General features: G+C 35.2%; 2 protein-coding genes across 2 annotated transcripts in view; both read right to left on the bottom strand.

Annotated features, from left to right (window-relative positions):
* The window catches only part of LOC138307261 (S-adenosylmethionine decarboxylase proenzyme-like), a 49551-nt gene extending 49252 nt beyond the window's left edge, over positions 1–299 (bottom strand). Inside the window, exon 1 of the mRNA XM_069247907.1 lies at positions 132–299. The gene's annotated coding sequence lies outside the window, so the exon portion shown is untranslated. The remainder of the gene's footprint in view (positions 1–131) is intronic.
* Positions 300–6238: 5939 nt separating this feature from the next.
* LOC138307250 (cyclin-dependent kinase 8-like) overlaps positions 6239–18063 on the bottom strand; it is a 51741-nt gene continuing 39916 nt past the window's right edge. Inside the window, 2 exon segments of the mRNA XM_069247895.1 lie at positions 6239–8167; positions 15721–15750. Of these exon segments, the coding sequence (XP_069103996.1) occupies positions 8060–8167; positions 15721–15750 (138 nt within the window). The 3' untranslated portion in view covers positions 6239–8059.

Below are 18063 nucleotides of genomic sequence, written 5' to 3'. Positions count from 1 at the left end.
TATGCACAAGGGACTGGCGTAATCCAGATGAGAGCGTACAAGGCATTTATACGAGGGAATTAAAAGACTTTTGGTTCATGAATTGGAATGTTCTTCTAATAAGTTCAAACATGGAGTTCGCTTTTTTTTACCTTTTCACTAATGTGATTATCGAATGTTGATGGTGACTCCAGTATCCTTTTCTTGTGTTATTGTCTGTAGGCTTTTCCCCTGGAGATGGTATGTTGGTTCGGCTGGTTCCTGACTATGGGCAGTCCCATTACTTAATCTCATATGTTTACATTTATCCGGGTGCATTTTAAGTAGCCATGTGTCTTTCCAATTACTCATAGAATCTAGATCTTTCTGCAGAATTAAATTATCTTCTGTGTTCTTTATTATTTTAAAAATCTTTGTATCATCTGCAAAGAGGTACATTTCTGACTTGACCAAACTCGAGAGATCATTTACCAAGATTACAAACAGTAAAGGTCCAAGAACGCTTCCTTGAGGGATTCCTGATGTTACATCAGCCCATTCCGAGTCCACTCCATTAACGGATACTTTGTGTTTCCGGCCTTTTAAACCTGTTGTTATCCGAGCAGTTATCTGTTCTGATAAATTATATGAGTGTAGCTTACTATCAAATGCTTTTTTTGTAAATACACATAGGACTCCACTCTGTACCCCATATCTCTCATCAATACAGAGGACTCCACTCTGTACCCTATATCTCTCATCAATACAGAGGACTCAACTCTGTGCCTCATATCTCTCATCAATACATAGGACTCCACTCTGTACCCCATATCTCTCATCAATACATAGGACTTCACTGTGTACCCCATATCTCTCATCAATACCGGGTACACAGGACTCCACTCTGTACCCCATATCTCTCAGCAATACATAGGACTCCACTCTGTACCCCATATCTCTCATCAATACAGAGGACTCCACTCTGTACCCTATATCTCTCATCAATACAGAGGACTTCACTGTGTACCCCATATCTGTCATCAATACATAGGACTCCACTCTGTACCCCATATCTCTCATCAATACAGAGGACTCCACTCTGTACCCCCTATCTCTCATCAATACAGAGGACTCGATCCACTCTGTACCCCATATCTCTCATCAATACAGTGGACTCCACTCTGTACCCCATATCTTTCATCAATACATAGGACTCCACTCTGTACCCCATATTCATCATCAATACATAGGACTCCACTCTGTACTCCATATCTCTCATCAATACAGAGGATTCCACTCTGTACCCCATATCTCTCATCAATACAGAGGACTCCACTCTGTACCCCATATCTCTCATCAATACAGAGGACTCCACTCTGTACCCCATATCTCTCATCAATACAGAGGACTTCACTGTGTACCCCATATCTCTCATCAATACAGAGGACTCCACTCTGTACCCCATATCTCTCATCAATACAGAGGACTCCACTCTGTACCCCATATCTCTCATCAATACAGAGGACTCCACTCTGTACCCCCTATCTCTCATCAATACAGAGGACTCGATCCACTCTGTACCCCATATCTCTCATCAATACAGTGGACTCCACTCTGTACCCCATATCTTTCATCAATACATAGGACTCCACTCTGTACCCCATATTCATCATCAATACATAGGACTCCACTCTGTACTCCATATCTCTCATCAATACAGAGAATTCCACTCTGTACCCCATATCTCTCATCAATACAGAGGACTCCACTCTGTACCCCATATCTCTCATCAATACAGAGGACTCCACTCTGTACCCCATATCTCTCATCAATACAGAGGACTTCACTGTGTACCCCATATCTGTCATCAATACATAGGACTCCACTCTGTACCCCATATCTCTCATCAATACAGAGGACTCCACTCTTTACCCACTTTCTCTCATCAATACAGAGGACTCCACTCTGTACCCCATATCTCTCATCAATACAGTGGACTCCACTCTGTACCCCATATCTTTCATCAATACATAGGACTCCACTCTGTACCCCATATTCATCATCAATACAAAGGACTCCACTCTGTACTCCATATCTCTCATCAATACAGAGGACTCCACTCTGTACCCCATATCTCTCATCAATACATAGGACTCCACTCTGTACTCCATATCTCTCATCAATTCATAGGACTCCACTCTGTACCCCATATCTCTCATCAATACATAGGACTCCACTCTGTACCCCATATCTCTCATCAATACATAGGACTCCACTCTGTACCCCATATCTCTCATCAATACAGAGGACTCAACTCTGTACCCCATATCTCTCATCAATACAGAGAATTCCACTCTGAACTCCATATCTCTCATCAATACAGAGGATTCCACTCTGTACCCCATACCTCTCATCAATACATAGGACTCCACTCTGTACTCCATATCTCTCATCAATACAGAGGATTCCACTCTGAACTCCATATCTCTCATCAATTCATAGGATTCCACTCTGTACCCCATATCTCTCATCAATACATAGGACTCCACTCTGTACCCCATATCTCTCATCAATACAGAAGATTCCACTCTGTACCCCATATCTCTCATCAATACAGAGGATTCCACTCTGTACTCCATATCTCTCATCAATACATAGGACTCCACTCTGTACTCCATATCTGTCATCAATACAGGATTCCACTCTGTACCTCATACCTCTCATCAATACACAGGACTCCACTCTGTACCTCATATCTCTCATCAATACAGAGGATTCCACACTGTACACCATATCTCTCATCAATACAGAGGATTCCACTCTGTACCCCATATCTCTCATCAATACAGAGGACTCCACTCTGTACCCCATATCTCTCATCAATACAGAGGACTCCACTCTGTACCCCATATCTCTCATCAATACAGAGGACTTCACTGTGTACCCCATATCTGTCATCAATACATAGGACTCCACTCTGTACCCCATATCTCTCATCAATACAGAGGACTCCACTCTTTACCCACTTTCTCTCATCAATACAGAGGACTCCACTCTGTACCCCATATCTCTCATCAATACAGTGGACTCCACTCTGTACCCCATATCTTTCATCAATACATAGGACTCCACTCTGTACCCCATATTCATCATCAATACATAGGACTACCCCTATCTCTCATCATACAGTACTCTGTACCCCATATCTCTCATCAATACAGAGGACTTCACTCTGTACCCCATATCTCTCATCAATACATAGGACTCCACTCTGTACTCCATATCTCTCATCAATTCATAGGACTCCACTCTTACCCCATATCTCTCATCAATACATAGGACTCCACTCTGTACCCCATATCTCTCATCAATACATAGGACTCCACTCTGTACCCCATATCTTTCATCAATACAGAGGACTCAACTCTGTACCCCATATTCATCATCAATACAGTGGACTCCACTCTTGTACCCCATATCTCTCATCAATACAGAGGATTCCACTCTGTACCCCATACCTCTCATCAATACATAGGACTCCACTCTGTACTCCATATCTCTCATCAATACAGAGGATTCCACTCTGAACTCCATATCTCTCATCAATTCATAGGATTCCACTCTGTACCCCATATCTCTCATCAATACATAGGACTCCACTCTGTACCCCATATCTCTCATCAATACAGAAGATTCCACTCTGTACCCCATATCTCTCATCAATACAGAGGATTCCACTCTGTACTCCATATCTCTCATCAATACATAGGACTCCACTCTGTACTCCATATCTGTCATCAATACAGGATTCCACTCTGTACCTCATACCTCTCATCAATACACAGGACTCCACTCTGTACCTCATATCTCTCATCAATACAGAGGATTCCACACTGTACACCATACCTCTCATCAATACAGAGGACTCCACTCTGTACCTCATCATCTCTCACCAATACAATCATCCTGAAAACATTAAATGGGTTCTTAGTGTGCATGACTGGAATGAAACAATGATCACCAGTGACCATGCAGATGGTACCATCATAAACCCTGGTCTGACTGCTAAGTTTTATTTTAACGCTTTTCATGCTGTCTTTAAAGCACTAATTCATGTAGTGTTAAATTTTGTAAAAAGGCATTTCCGTTATTGAACCAACGAATTACGCTTATTTATATCAGCTCTAATAAATCAGAATTAACATTTTTTTTTAATTTCCGCTCAAATTTGACTGTGCTGAAATAAGTAGGTTTACAGAAGATGATATCCAATATATACATGTAGTCATATTAGTTTAATAGATCTGTTATTGGGGTTGGGTAATAGAGTTGTTGTTCTTTGCCAATAACGTCATCTTCATGTCATCAATAATAAGATGTTGGTCAAGACATGCTTCAGGCAGATGACAGTAGGAGTTAACGCTGATGACACTATCAAAAGCAAGGAAAATTGGATGGTTTTACAGAATTGGGTTTTATTAGTTTAGCGTCCTATTAACAGCCAATGTCATGTAAGGGCGTGCCAGGTTTGTTTTTGGAGGAAAGCCGAAGTACACGGAGAAAAACCCACCGACAAGCAGTCAGAACCTGGCAACTGCCCCACATGGTATTCGAATTCACGACCCAGAGGTGGAAGGTCTGTGGTAATATGTCGAGACATCTAAACCACCCGGCCACTGTGAACGCCCACAGAATGGGACCATATGTATCAACGTATTCGGGTCAATGGATGAGGAAAAGGCATAACTATAGCTCCAAGTCATTTGGTTGCATGTTTTAAAGTTTTTAATGATATATTTCAACAAGAGGCCCATGGGCCTTAACGGTCATCTGACTCATGGTACAAAAAAACAAAGTCATTGTTTCCATTTGGGGAAACATTCCATTTTGGACCTCCCCCGTACTATTCCCATGGGTCTTAACTCGGTCCTTTATAAAATATGATTGTCCTCACCTAAAGTTCCCCCTTCTCAATCAATTAAAACCCCTATAGACCAATTTTCATTGAGATCGGAGACTGAAACCTGAAAACAGGAAGTGGGCCAGGGGGCCATCTTGGAATACCAAAATCTTTACATAAATGTTTGCATGTTGTTCAGCATCAACTAAAGCCCCTATAGACCAATTTTCATTGAGATCGGAGACTGAAACTTTAAACAGGAAGTAGGCCAGCTAAAATTTAGAAAATTTGCCCTTTTGGGGCCCCACCCCTCAGCCACTAGGGGTCGAACCAAACTCATTTATATAAAATATAATTGTGTTTCCCCAATTATGTTTCACACCAAATATGGATAAAATTCATTCAAGCATGAAGGAGGAGTAGGATTTTAAAGCTAAAATTTAGAAAATTTGCCCTTTTGGGGCCCCACCCCTCAGCCCCTAGGGGTCGGACCAGACTCATTTATATAAAATATGATTGTGTTTCCCCAATGATGTTTCACAACAAATATTGATGAAATCCATCCAAGGATGAAGGAGGAGTAGGATTTTAAATCTAAAATTCAGAAAATTTGCCCTTGTGGGGCCCCATCCCTCAGCCCCTAGGGGTCGGACCAGGCTCATTTATATAAAATATGATTATCGTTCCCCAATGATGTTTCACACCAAATATTGATGAAATCCATCCAAGTATGATGGAGGAGTAGGATTTTAAAGCTAAAATTAAGAAAATTTGCCTTTTGGGGCCCCACCCCTCAGCCCCTAGGGGTCGGACCAGGCTCATTTTTATAAAATACGATTGCCCTTCCCAAATGATGTTTCATACCAAATATGGATGAAGGAGGAGTAGGATTTAAAAACTTAAATTAAGAAAATTTCCCCTTTTGGGGCCCTGCCCCTCTGCCCCTAGAGGTCGGACCTATCTTATTTATATAAAATATGATTGTCCCTCCCCAAGGATGTTTCACACCAAATATGGATGTAATTCACTGAAGAGTTTAGGAGTAGGCTTTTGTATAAATAGTTTTACGCACGACGGACGGCACACGACGCACAACGCACGACAATAGGTCATCCTGACCTAAAAAGCCTTCGCTGGGATAAATCTGTTACAGTTTGTTAGTGACCTATATACAGAAGAATATTGGGTCTAATAGGAAATTGTATTTGATGAAGCAAATTGCTTTGGAATTAATTAGTCATCCCTACTCATTTTCAATCAATTAATGCTTTTAACGGTCCTGTACGTATACATAAAGTAATGGACGTTAAAGGTAAAAGAAATGTCAGCCTTGGATTCAGTTATGCATTGAGAAGATAAAAATGACACATTGACAATCACTATTGGCATAATATTTAATCCAATGTTATTGGAACCATCTACATTTACAATACTTAGTAATTAAACATTCATTCAGACACACTCACACTGTGATTACATCCTCCTATATAACAACGGTTTCCTTCCCACTAATTATCATCATCACTTACACTAGAGAATTGCTCACTTTGGTACTATAACAATGCACCAGACAGCACTACACGTACAAAACAACAGCTTTATCACTCTCACACTTTTATCTACCTTATATATCCTGCTGTATCACCTTACCATACACATGTACACCCATGCTTGGTAATAAGTCAATCCTTATCACTATGGAAACTTGGACTTTCAAGTGAGAGTAATCACTTCATAGTTTTGTCAGAAAAATGTCTTTCCTGTGCTAATTGCTGCAATTTAAAATATTATTAAATAAAAATGTACCTATCAAATAAATTATTCTGTTAAACCACGAGGGATACTCCAAAGGTATACTGGTCAAGTACATGACAGATGTGTTTATATTAGCTGCAATATTGTAGTTCAAAAGACTTTTAGACAGATAATGTTGTCGTCTTTAGAGCTACAATTGGTGCCTATTACTGCTAATGGAGCAAAGTAATGATTATGCAAACCATTATAAAACGTTTGTTTGCATTTTTATCGTACTTGTTTGATATCGCTTACCTACTAGGCAATAAAACTGAACCACATAAAATATTGAATTCTCATCGAGGCATTATTTTTTTTACATAATACATATGAAGGTCTTTCTGAAGAGAATTTATACAGCAACCCCACAAATTGTGAATTTGACGTCTTGTGAGCGGTACGGTAGATATTAAGAATGATAGTTATGTTTGTTTTGCACAAAAATAATATGTAAATGCATGTATACGCATAAAATAATTGGAAACCTACAAAAAAGTATAGAAAACTATGCCCGAGTGATTTTCGGAGGCAGTGCTCTACTACGACACATAGGGACCAATTCGTACCCGGCCGAAAGGTATAGTAGGCCGGGTACGTATATTCGTTCTATGTATATATATGTTAAACTGTATATGTTTATATATGTTAAACTGAGATATTTCAATATCCATTTAATCTTTTATTCAGACCTGTTCCCACACATCTGTCAGAACAATGATAGAGGTAAGAAATAATCAGATCAGTATCATGTCCTTGTTTATATTGAACGGTGAATGACCGCAGCCTGGCTGCAGGGGTGGCATATCCATATTAAAATTGGTCTTATACTAAACCTAATGTGCAACCCTTTTTATACATGATCGTATCAAATCTGAAGGTTGCTGTAGTCACATAACATAATGCTCTGAAGCTAGTTAATATATATATATATAGTTATCATGTAACTATAACTATTATTGTAGTCATGGTGAAATAATTGGCTGTTGTGTACATGAGGCTCTGTCAGAAGGGTTCAGCACTACAATACATCCCACAGTGTCCGGGTCACTGTACCATGATCTTCTACACAAGTCATCATCCAAGACATAGATCAGCATGACCACCACATATGCTGTATATGATCATAATGATCAACCAAAAAGTTGATTCCATTTATTGACCTGGTCTCTATATCTCGTAAATTTCTTCCAATAAATCCTTGAACTATTTCTTACACAAAGCTAACAACATGTCCATCTTATGGTTCCTAGCATTTAGTCATGCTTTAGGGTGTGATTGTCATCTGTACAGTCCATACATCTTAGACAGGGACAGTTACATCCTTTATGCTGAGGCGTAGTGCTTCATCCAGACTAGAACTTCTGTGAGTGCTATCCCAAGGTGAAGGTCACTCTTCGTCAGCAATCTCTAAAATCTTGATTGTCCGTACGTTGTGGATGTGGATGTTTGGGAATGATTTCCAGAGGTGAAGGTCATTCCTTGTTGATTCCCCCCTTGTACATTGTGCATGTGCTGCTGAAACAAACAACAAAGCATGGTTACCTACTAATAATAATGTCGTTAGGCTTTGGGCTGTCATCTGTTTGTGAGTTTATATATATTTTATATATATATATATGAATATTGGCTTTTTGTTAAAAGATAATGAATATGCAAAGCGATACAAAAGCATATGTATTTTTAGACAAGAGCTTTGTACAACAGAAATTAACTAGAAGCACACACAAGCCTAGTGCACTATCTACAGATATTGACAGATATTAATGAAGCTCATGGATCAGGAAAATATTTGCCACAAAACTTTTCTCATTTTTCAATGCACGATATTTTACTACTTAATAGCATGTATTGTTTACAATTTCATTGTTAAGTGATCCATCTCTAGCTAACGACTCAAGACAAGGTTTTTTTCCCGCAGATATGTTATCACCCAGTTTTCATCCAGTTTGACATACTTTTCATAACAAATATGAAATATATCAATATAGTGTTTTTCTTTATATAATGTGTATTTTTAAAACTTAAAAGATTTTCTTTATCCAAATATTTAAGTGATAAATATCATGACACATGTAAGATTTTCAAGAAATCCTGAAATGGCGTTAGAAATAAGTCGATTCCAACAAAAATTATCTGGTGTACATGGAGAATAATTTATCTATCGTGATCAAAGATGTCTGGAATAACAGAATCTGAAACAAGTTGAAAAGAATATAAACACTAATTTAAGGTACCCACAACAACTACAGTAATTATAAGGCACTGTAAATTTCTTAGGTATCTCATGTTACGAGATGCCACAGATATTTGGTTGATATATGTAGAAGGGAATTAGGGGCAATTAACTAAGAGGATTTTGTTTTAGAAGGTGAACAGCTACACTACATTTTTTCTTCAGTTGGGCCTCCTTGTAAAAGATGTCTATTGTATGGTATACAGAACAAACTGCAGCACACTTTTATCCAAGGACACTACAACAGCACAGACCAACCATTCCTCAGTTACTACAGAACAACAAACTACAGCACACTCTTGTCCAAGGACACAACAACAGCACAGACCAACCATTCCTCAGTTACTACAGAACAAACTACAGCACACTCTTGTCCAAGGACACCACAACAGCACAGACCAACCATTCCTTAGTTACTACAAATGCAATAATAAGCACAATCCAAATAGAGAAAGAAAGCAGTAATGGAAGGTGTCAGAAGGAGAAATATTCAAAAAAGGAGGGGGGGGGTGTTGTAGCTTTATAAGGAAAAGGAATATGGATGGATATAGATGTTTAGCTATTTAGAATGAAATAGTAAAAGGGGGTGTGGTAGCTTTATTAGGAATATGGATAAAGATGTTTAGCTATTTAGAATGAAATAGTAAAAGGGGGTGTGGTAGCTTTATTAGGAATATGGATAAAGATGTTTAGCTATTTAGAATGAAATAGTAAAAGGGGGTGTGGTAGCTTTATTAGGAATATGGATATAGATGTTTAGCTATTTAGAATGAAATAGTAAAAGGGTGTGTGGTAGCTTTATTAGGAATATGAATATAGAGTTTAGCTATTTAGAATAAACAAGAGGCCCAAGAGGCCTTGACGGTCCCCTGAGTGCTGCTACAGAAAGAGCATTGCAAAGTTGGTTCAAATCTATAAAAACAATTTACCAATTAAAATAAACTTGAAGTTGAACTTTCGTATTAGATTTTTTATTTTTTGTTTTTCGTTTTGATAGTTAGTGTGCTATGTTACCAAACCTTATGTTTAAAATTCCAATTTGCTTTGCTAACGTTAAACAACAAAACCAAACTAGAAGTCAGTCAGTGTCAGTGATTTCATAAATTTCACTTTTTAATCAATGGAGATTATTTGGTTCCATTAAACCTGTGAATTCAGAAGAAGATTTTTGAAATTTTAGCCTTGAAAATTTGGCCCTACCCCTAAGGCCCCTGGGGGTCGGCCAGGACCAATATGGATATGACGATAAAATGCTATCTCAGGCTAAACATTATAACCCTGTTTGACTAATTTCCTATGGAAAATAAGCAGATAACATTCATAAATGTGTTTTTCTTATATAAACTATAGTAAACTTGACCCCCTCCCCAGGGGGAAACACGAGACCCCAGGGTCATATATTTCACAATTTTTGTAAAGAACCTTAGGACCTTTCCATCTATGAAGAGTATTTGATTCTACCAGTTCCAGAATTTCAGAAGAAGATTTTTGAAGTTTTAGCTTATTTGACCCCTTTGGCCCCACACCTAAGGCCCCTGGGAGTCAGTCATGGAAAATTTATTAATAGGATTCAATGGCCATTTCATAGGGATAATTCTGACAATGTTTGACTCATTTTCTTTTACAAACTTTGTCTCAGGTGACCTAAAAAGTCAAAGGGGGGTATGGTAGCTTTATTAGGAATATGGATATAGATGTTTAGCTATTTAGGAAATAGTAAAAGATGTTGTGGTAGCTTTATTAGGAATATAGATGTTTAGCTATTTTGAATGGGTCAGGAATAAAGACTAGATTGTATCACATGTTATTGTTATGTGAAGAGTCTCATAAAAAGAAGTTGATACAAACCCTGGAGAAAGAGATGAATACTGTAAATGTACTTGTTTAGTGGTAGTTTTATTTAGTGGTAATTTTATATAAGCGCTTTTCATTGGTAAATTGTAACTTACTTTTGATAGCCACATGCACAATATCCTACTTTTTCAGAACAACAAAAAAACCAACAAAAAAACAACAACATCCAAGCACTTTCTGTGGTATGGAATGGACGTAAGCACAGACATTCACATGTGACCTCTAAAAAGAAACTACACTGGTAATAGTTTGTGGTAGCTAGGCTTGTCTACAGAATTTGAAATACAAATCTAACATGAAGAATCGACAAAAAATGGACGAAGGGGTTAAGTGATTCATGGGTACAGCTGAAGGTCAGAAAGGATACAGAAAGGCTGATAGTTTAACAGATGGGACACACAGAGCAAGGTAAACAAGAGGCCCATGGGGCTGTACATTTTATTGGTCACCTGGATATTGCATTCTTTATGGCAAAATATTAAATTTCTACAGAAGGATTTCAAAGAATTTTATGTATCTGTATGACTATAGCAGCAATTAAAAAGATGTGAACAGCCAGAAGACCCGACGCCATGACATAATTATATAAGCTCACCAGCCAATCAAGGTAAAAATGAGTTGAGATAAGGAAGGAAACAAGTTCCTATTGAGCTGTACAATAAACATGCTCAGGAACTATATTAAATCCATGGTTCTCAAGCTCCATGTTATTTAGAATTATTGACCTTCAGATACTGAATAAAGACCGAAGTCATTGATTTGGTTTATAGTCCTTCACTACAGAATATACGCCTAATATCTGGTCTTATATATACACTAAATATCTGGACTAATATATACCTAATATCTGGTCTTATATATACACTTAATATCTGGTCTTATATATACACTTTATATCTGGTCTTATATATACACTTAATATCTGGTCTAATATATATATACACTTAATATCTGGTCTAATATATATATACACTTAATATCTGGTCTAATATATATATACACTTAATATCTGGTCTTATATATACACTTAATATCTGGTCTAATATATATATACACTTAATATCTGGTCAAATATATAAATACACTTAATATCTGGTCTTATATATACACTTAATATCTGGTCTTATATATACACTTAATATCTGGTCTTATATATATATATATACTTAATATCTGGTCTTATATATATATATATACTTAATATCTGGTCTTATGTATACACTTAATATCTGGTCTAATATATATATACACTTAATATCTGGTCTAATATATATATATATACACTTAATATCTGGTCTTATATATACACTTAATATCTGGTCTTATATATATATATACTTAATATCTGGTCTTATGTATACACTTAATATCTGGTCTAATATATATATACACTTAATATCTGGTCTTATATATACACTAAATATCTGGACTAATATATACCTAATATCTGGTCTTATATATACACTTAACATCTGGTCTAATATATATATATATACACTTAATATCTGGTCTTATGTATACACTTAATATCTGGTCTCATATATATATACACTTAATATCTGGTCTTATATATACACTAAATATCTGGACTAATATATACCTAATATCTGGTCTTATATATACACTTAACATCTGGTCTAATATATATATATACACTTAATATCTGGTCTTATGTATACACTTAATATCTGGTCTAATATATGTATACACTTAATATCTGGTCTAATATATATATACACTTAATATCTGGTCTTATATATACACTAAATATCTGGACTAATATATACCTAATATCTGGTCTTATATATACACTTAACATCTGGTCTAATATATATATACACACTTAATATCTGGTCTTATGTATACACTTAATATCTGGTCTAATATATGTATACACTTAATATCTGGTCAAATATATAAATACACTTAATATCTGGTCTTATATATACACTTAATATCTGGTCTTATATATACACTTAATATCTGGTCTTATATATATATATATACACTTAATATCTGGTCTAATATATGTATACACTTAATATCTGGTCTTATATATACACTTAATATCTGGTCTCATATATATACACACTTAATATCTGGTCTTATATATACGCTTAATATCTGGTCTTATATATATATATATATATATACACTTAATATCTGGTCTAATATATACACTTAATATCTGGTCTTATATATACACTTAATATCTGGTCTTATATATACACTTAATATCTGGTCTTATATATACACTTAATATCTGGTCTTATATATACACTTAATATCTGGTCTAATATATATATACACTTAATATCTGGTCTTATATATACACTAAATATCTGGACTAATATATACCTAATATCTGGTCTTATATATACACTTAACATCTGGTCTAATATATATATATATAAACTTAATATCTGGTCTTATGTATACACTTAATATCTGGTCTAATATATATATACACTTAATATCTGGTCTTATATATACACTAAATATCTGGACTAATATATACCTAATATCTGGTCTTATATATACACTTAACATCTGGTCTAATATATATATATACACTTAATATCTGGTCTTATTTATACACTTAATATCTGGTCTAATATATGTATACACTTAATATCTGGTCTAATATATATATACACTTAATATCTGGTCTTATATATACACTAAATATCTGGACTAATATATACCTAATATCTGGTCTTATGTATACACTTAATATCTGGTCTTATATATGTATACACTTAATATCTGGTCTTATATATGTATACACTTAATATCTGGTCTTATGTATACACTTAATATCTGGTCTAATATATATACACTTAATATGAAGCCCATCCGTCCGAAAGATAAATATTCATGGCGCCCTAACGGGCGTCATTCTATTTATCTTCCTTCCGGATGGGCTTCATATCAACTGTATGTCCAATCTGGTAACAGTTTATTGCTTAAATATGCCTAATATCTGGTCTAATATACCCCTAATATCTGGTCTAATATATATATATACCTAATATCTGGTCTTATATATATATACGCCTAATATCTGGTCTTATATATATATACCTAATATCTGGTCTAATATATATATATACCAAATATCTGGTCTAATATATATATACCTAATATCTGGTCAAATATATATATACGCCTAATATCTGGTCTTATATATATATACCTAATATCTGGTCTAATATTTAAGCAATAAACTGTTACCAGATTGGACATACAGTTGATATGAAGCCCATCCGGAAGGAAGATAAATAGAATGGCGCCTGTTAAATCTGGTAACAGTTTATTACTTATATTTCCATTAGGATCATTTAAATTCAAAACTATACACGTATATCCTTTGAATTTACCGCTTGCGCTAGTGTTGACGTCATCAAGTTCAATAAACGGAACAGCCTTAGCATCAGCTTCTGAATATAGTTCAACACAAAACGGTTTAAAACAAACCGAACAAATGAAAATTATGCGATGATATTTTTTCATACACTCTATTCTATCAACATGATAATACTATTAGATTTTATAGACCGCACAACTTTAAAACCACTTTTAAAATTATTTGACCATTATGTATAGGCGTAAGCATACATTGTATACATTGTCAGTGACGTGGCAGAAACGTTAAATATTCATACGCTTGACCAGATTGGAGTTCATAGCCTGATATTGCCCATTTGGTTTAACATGGATTAAACGGGAAACTGAAAGTAGAATGGAAATATATACATATATACATTTAATATCTGGTGTAATATACTCGTAATATCTGGTTTAATATATGTCTTATATATATATACCCCTAATATCTGGTTTAATATATGTCTAATATATATATACCCCTAATATCTGGTTTAATATATATATACCGGTACCTCTAATATCTGGTCTAATATATATATACCCCTAATTCTGATCTAATATACCTTTCTAGCTTTTTCAGAATTCAAAGACATTTGTCTCCATGATTATAACAAGCTAAACTGAGGTCATTCCTTAAATCAAGCCCAAAATCAGATTTAGATCTCTGGACCTCTAGGTGTTAGAGAACAATATTGTTTTGGGAAAATGTTGACATTAGACCAACAGAGGAATTGTCCAATGTTGGGCAGGGGATGGGCACAGCACCACAGTGCATGCTGCCCTTCAAACATGACCATCAGAAACAAGCCAACAAGTGTCCTGTGTGATAAGAGATCTGGATATCAAAAGAGAGGGTAGATGAGACGAAGTTATCGTATATAGAAGCTGTGAGTGATTGGGGGATATATAACAAGGTAAGATCTATACACAACCCTAGCCTTGGATATACAAACTACGGTTCTAAGTATACGTAGTGATCATTTACTGTGCAGATAAAACATCACATACTGTTATGCCTATACAAATTCTATTCTAGTTTTTTTTGTTTGGAGTATGCATTAAATGATTTAGAAATACTATTGTCATTCACATGGAATAGCAATATTACACATGAACTAAAGCTATTAGGGGCATACACAATCCTGATATATAACCCTAAAAAAACTCACTGGTTGTCCTGGAGTGCTTATCTTGACTGAGACCTTCAACTCAGAGATAAGGAGAGTTTAGATGTACTTAGTTACACAGTTAGACAAAAAATAGACTAGTAAATGGATGTCAATGTAGTGATAAGGATGTAAGTCACATGATCTAGTGGAAGTGTCACATGATCAGTAATAAGGTGTGAACAAGTCACATGATCAGTGTAAAAATAGACAGGCCAAATGACTTTTGTGCATAAAGAGTTAGATATTATTTAGGTTGGTACAAGGAACATAACAAATTGATACAGAACTTTACTGGAAATCATCTTAAATGATTAAATTATAACTATAGAAGACTGTGTAATTTTGAATGTACTTAATGGTTGTGATAGGTTAGTAAGCTGTCTGGCGGTGTTGTCTGGGGAATAACAACCTTCCTGACTTACTGTGGGTTTGTATGTGTACCAGCTGCCGCCCTTCGAAAACAAAACATAATTCGCATATTAATTTTTTTTTTATAAAATCATATAAACTGTCTTAATGCTTTACAGAACAATAAGAAAAATCCAAAATTAGTTTTAGCCAATCGAACACAACACTGTGAACATGGCATTGTGGGATTGAATGTCATCTGTACGTGACATTGTTAAGACTGCCCAGAGTTACCATATACAGAGAATAGTGTCAGTAAAAAAGTCACACACAATACATTATAGGTTTCACAAGTGGATGCCACACCTATGTACAAAATATTGCAAACCTGTCCAACCTCATGATCATAAACTCATCAAATGTCTGACACTTTACCAGGGTATATCTTAAACAGAATCTTCAACAGCTATTTGATTGTTAGTGGCCTGAAATTTCAATCAATGTTTTTCACAATGCAATAGGGAGTGAAATCACGCATTTAGAGTCATGAGGTTAGCAGATGTAAATATCTAGTACAGAATGCACACTAGAAATGGTAGTTCACATTTTTCTTTCAAATTCAGGTAGAAAAATTTCAGCCATTTGTAATTAGATAAAACATGAAAACAAATCAGTATATATACATGTACATTTGGTATTATCAATGTAGGTAAATTATATAAAAGAAATAATACTGACATATTTCAAACTAAACTTTGTATAAAATATGTGACTGTTTATATCGAGTGTGAGCAGGTGGTTGGTCATCCTATCATCACCTGGTAGGACACCGCCATGACCGAAGGTGACCTTCAAAAGGTCAAAGGTCACAACTACAACAGGCATTGCCCCTCCAGGTTAGCAGACAGAATGAAGGAACGCTAGAGTTATGAATATATATATATATATATTATGACAATATGTAGGTTATATTTACATTGATGCATCTAATATTACACATCAAAAGCAAGAAAATTCAAAATTATCTATGCACTAATTTTTAAAGAAAGACAGAAATGTTTTGGAATGTAACCACATGTATCAATAAATGATAAAATATTCAATTTTTGAGCCCAGCAAGATAGTCAATCAAGCAGGTTCTGGTAGATGGTATATACGGTATACACATACATGTATCTACAAAATGACTATGTTACATGAAAAACCCTTCTCTTACTTGTTAATTTATGAAAACTACCATGTATTATTTGAATTACCCCATAAATGGTGAAAGCAGTAAAACTTATCTAGATGGAGGAACCATATTTACACATATAAAAATCTTACTGCAAGAGAGAAATGGTTTCCTCAAAATCTGATTATAATGTGTATACTGCCATAAACAAATGTTGAGGTTTCTGAGATGCAGTTTCAGTCTAAAACATCCTGTCTTCCTTGAGAAAGCTTTGATGCAAACAAGGAGAAACAATAATATAAAATATAAGGTTATATAAATATACAAGACATTGTTATGCATGAAATATATAGATTACATCAAATCTGATCATCTCGTCATGTGTAGGTTCTATGACAATGAGATTTGACATAACAATTAAAGAGTTTTACATACCAAATCTGGACACTTGAAATATTTCCCTTTTGAATGGAAAGGAGTACAGTAGACCCTTAATAATCTGAATATATTCATTCCCAGTTCAAACTGTCAAGATCTGGTTTCCATAGTAAATAATCAATTCCATTACCCGATACAATTTCTGTCCAGATTGAGTTTTCCTTGATTATCATGGGTCCACTGTATCTGCATGCCTTACATGCAAGTTTGCATTGCCAAGCATTCCGATTTTGTCAAAAGTCTCAGATCATGATACTGTTAAGTCTGAAATACTGACCACTACATAATCAGACTGTTTTATCTCAGAAAAAAAAACTTGGATCTTTTATAGGCTTTATTTTACACTTTTACTGATCAACATATCAATTTGTTTTTATTTTTACTGCAGTCAAACCTCGATGTATCGAAGTTCAAGGTACCGTCAGAAAAAACTTTGAAACATTGAGACTTCGAATTATTCATGGTTGAAATTAGACCAATTTTTTTTTCCCCACCATGACCAACTGTGGTAGTTGTGTACATGTCGTCTCCGTTCCGTAAACTTTATAATCATTGTATTTACCACAAACAAAACAAAATAAAAACGAAGTATGCAATTAATCACATGTATTGCTATCGTTAGCAATACATGTATATTATAAACAAGACTGACGTGTACTAGGCCTAACCCATGTACATGTGTTTGATGACTATCTAACAGATGGTTAATATTACGGAATTAATATAAAAATGAAAATACATTGTAAAAACGAAACTAAAAAGGAGCAACCGAAAGCGCTACAACATCTACAAAATACTTTGATTT

This window comes from Argopecten irradians, chromosome 1, assembly GCF_041381155.1.
Source record: "Argopecten irradians isolate NY chromosome 1, Ai_NY, whole genome shotgun sequence".
Taxonomy (NCBI): domain Eukaryota; kingdom Metazoa; phylum Mollusca; class Bivalvia; order Pectinida; family Pectinidae; genus Argopecten; species Argopecten irradians.
This window is presented reverse-complemented; position numbering and strand designations above follow the sequence as displayed.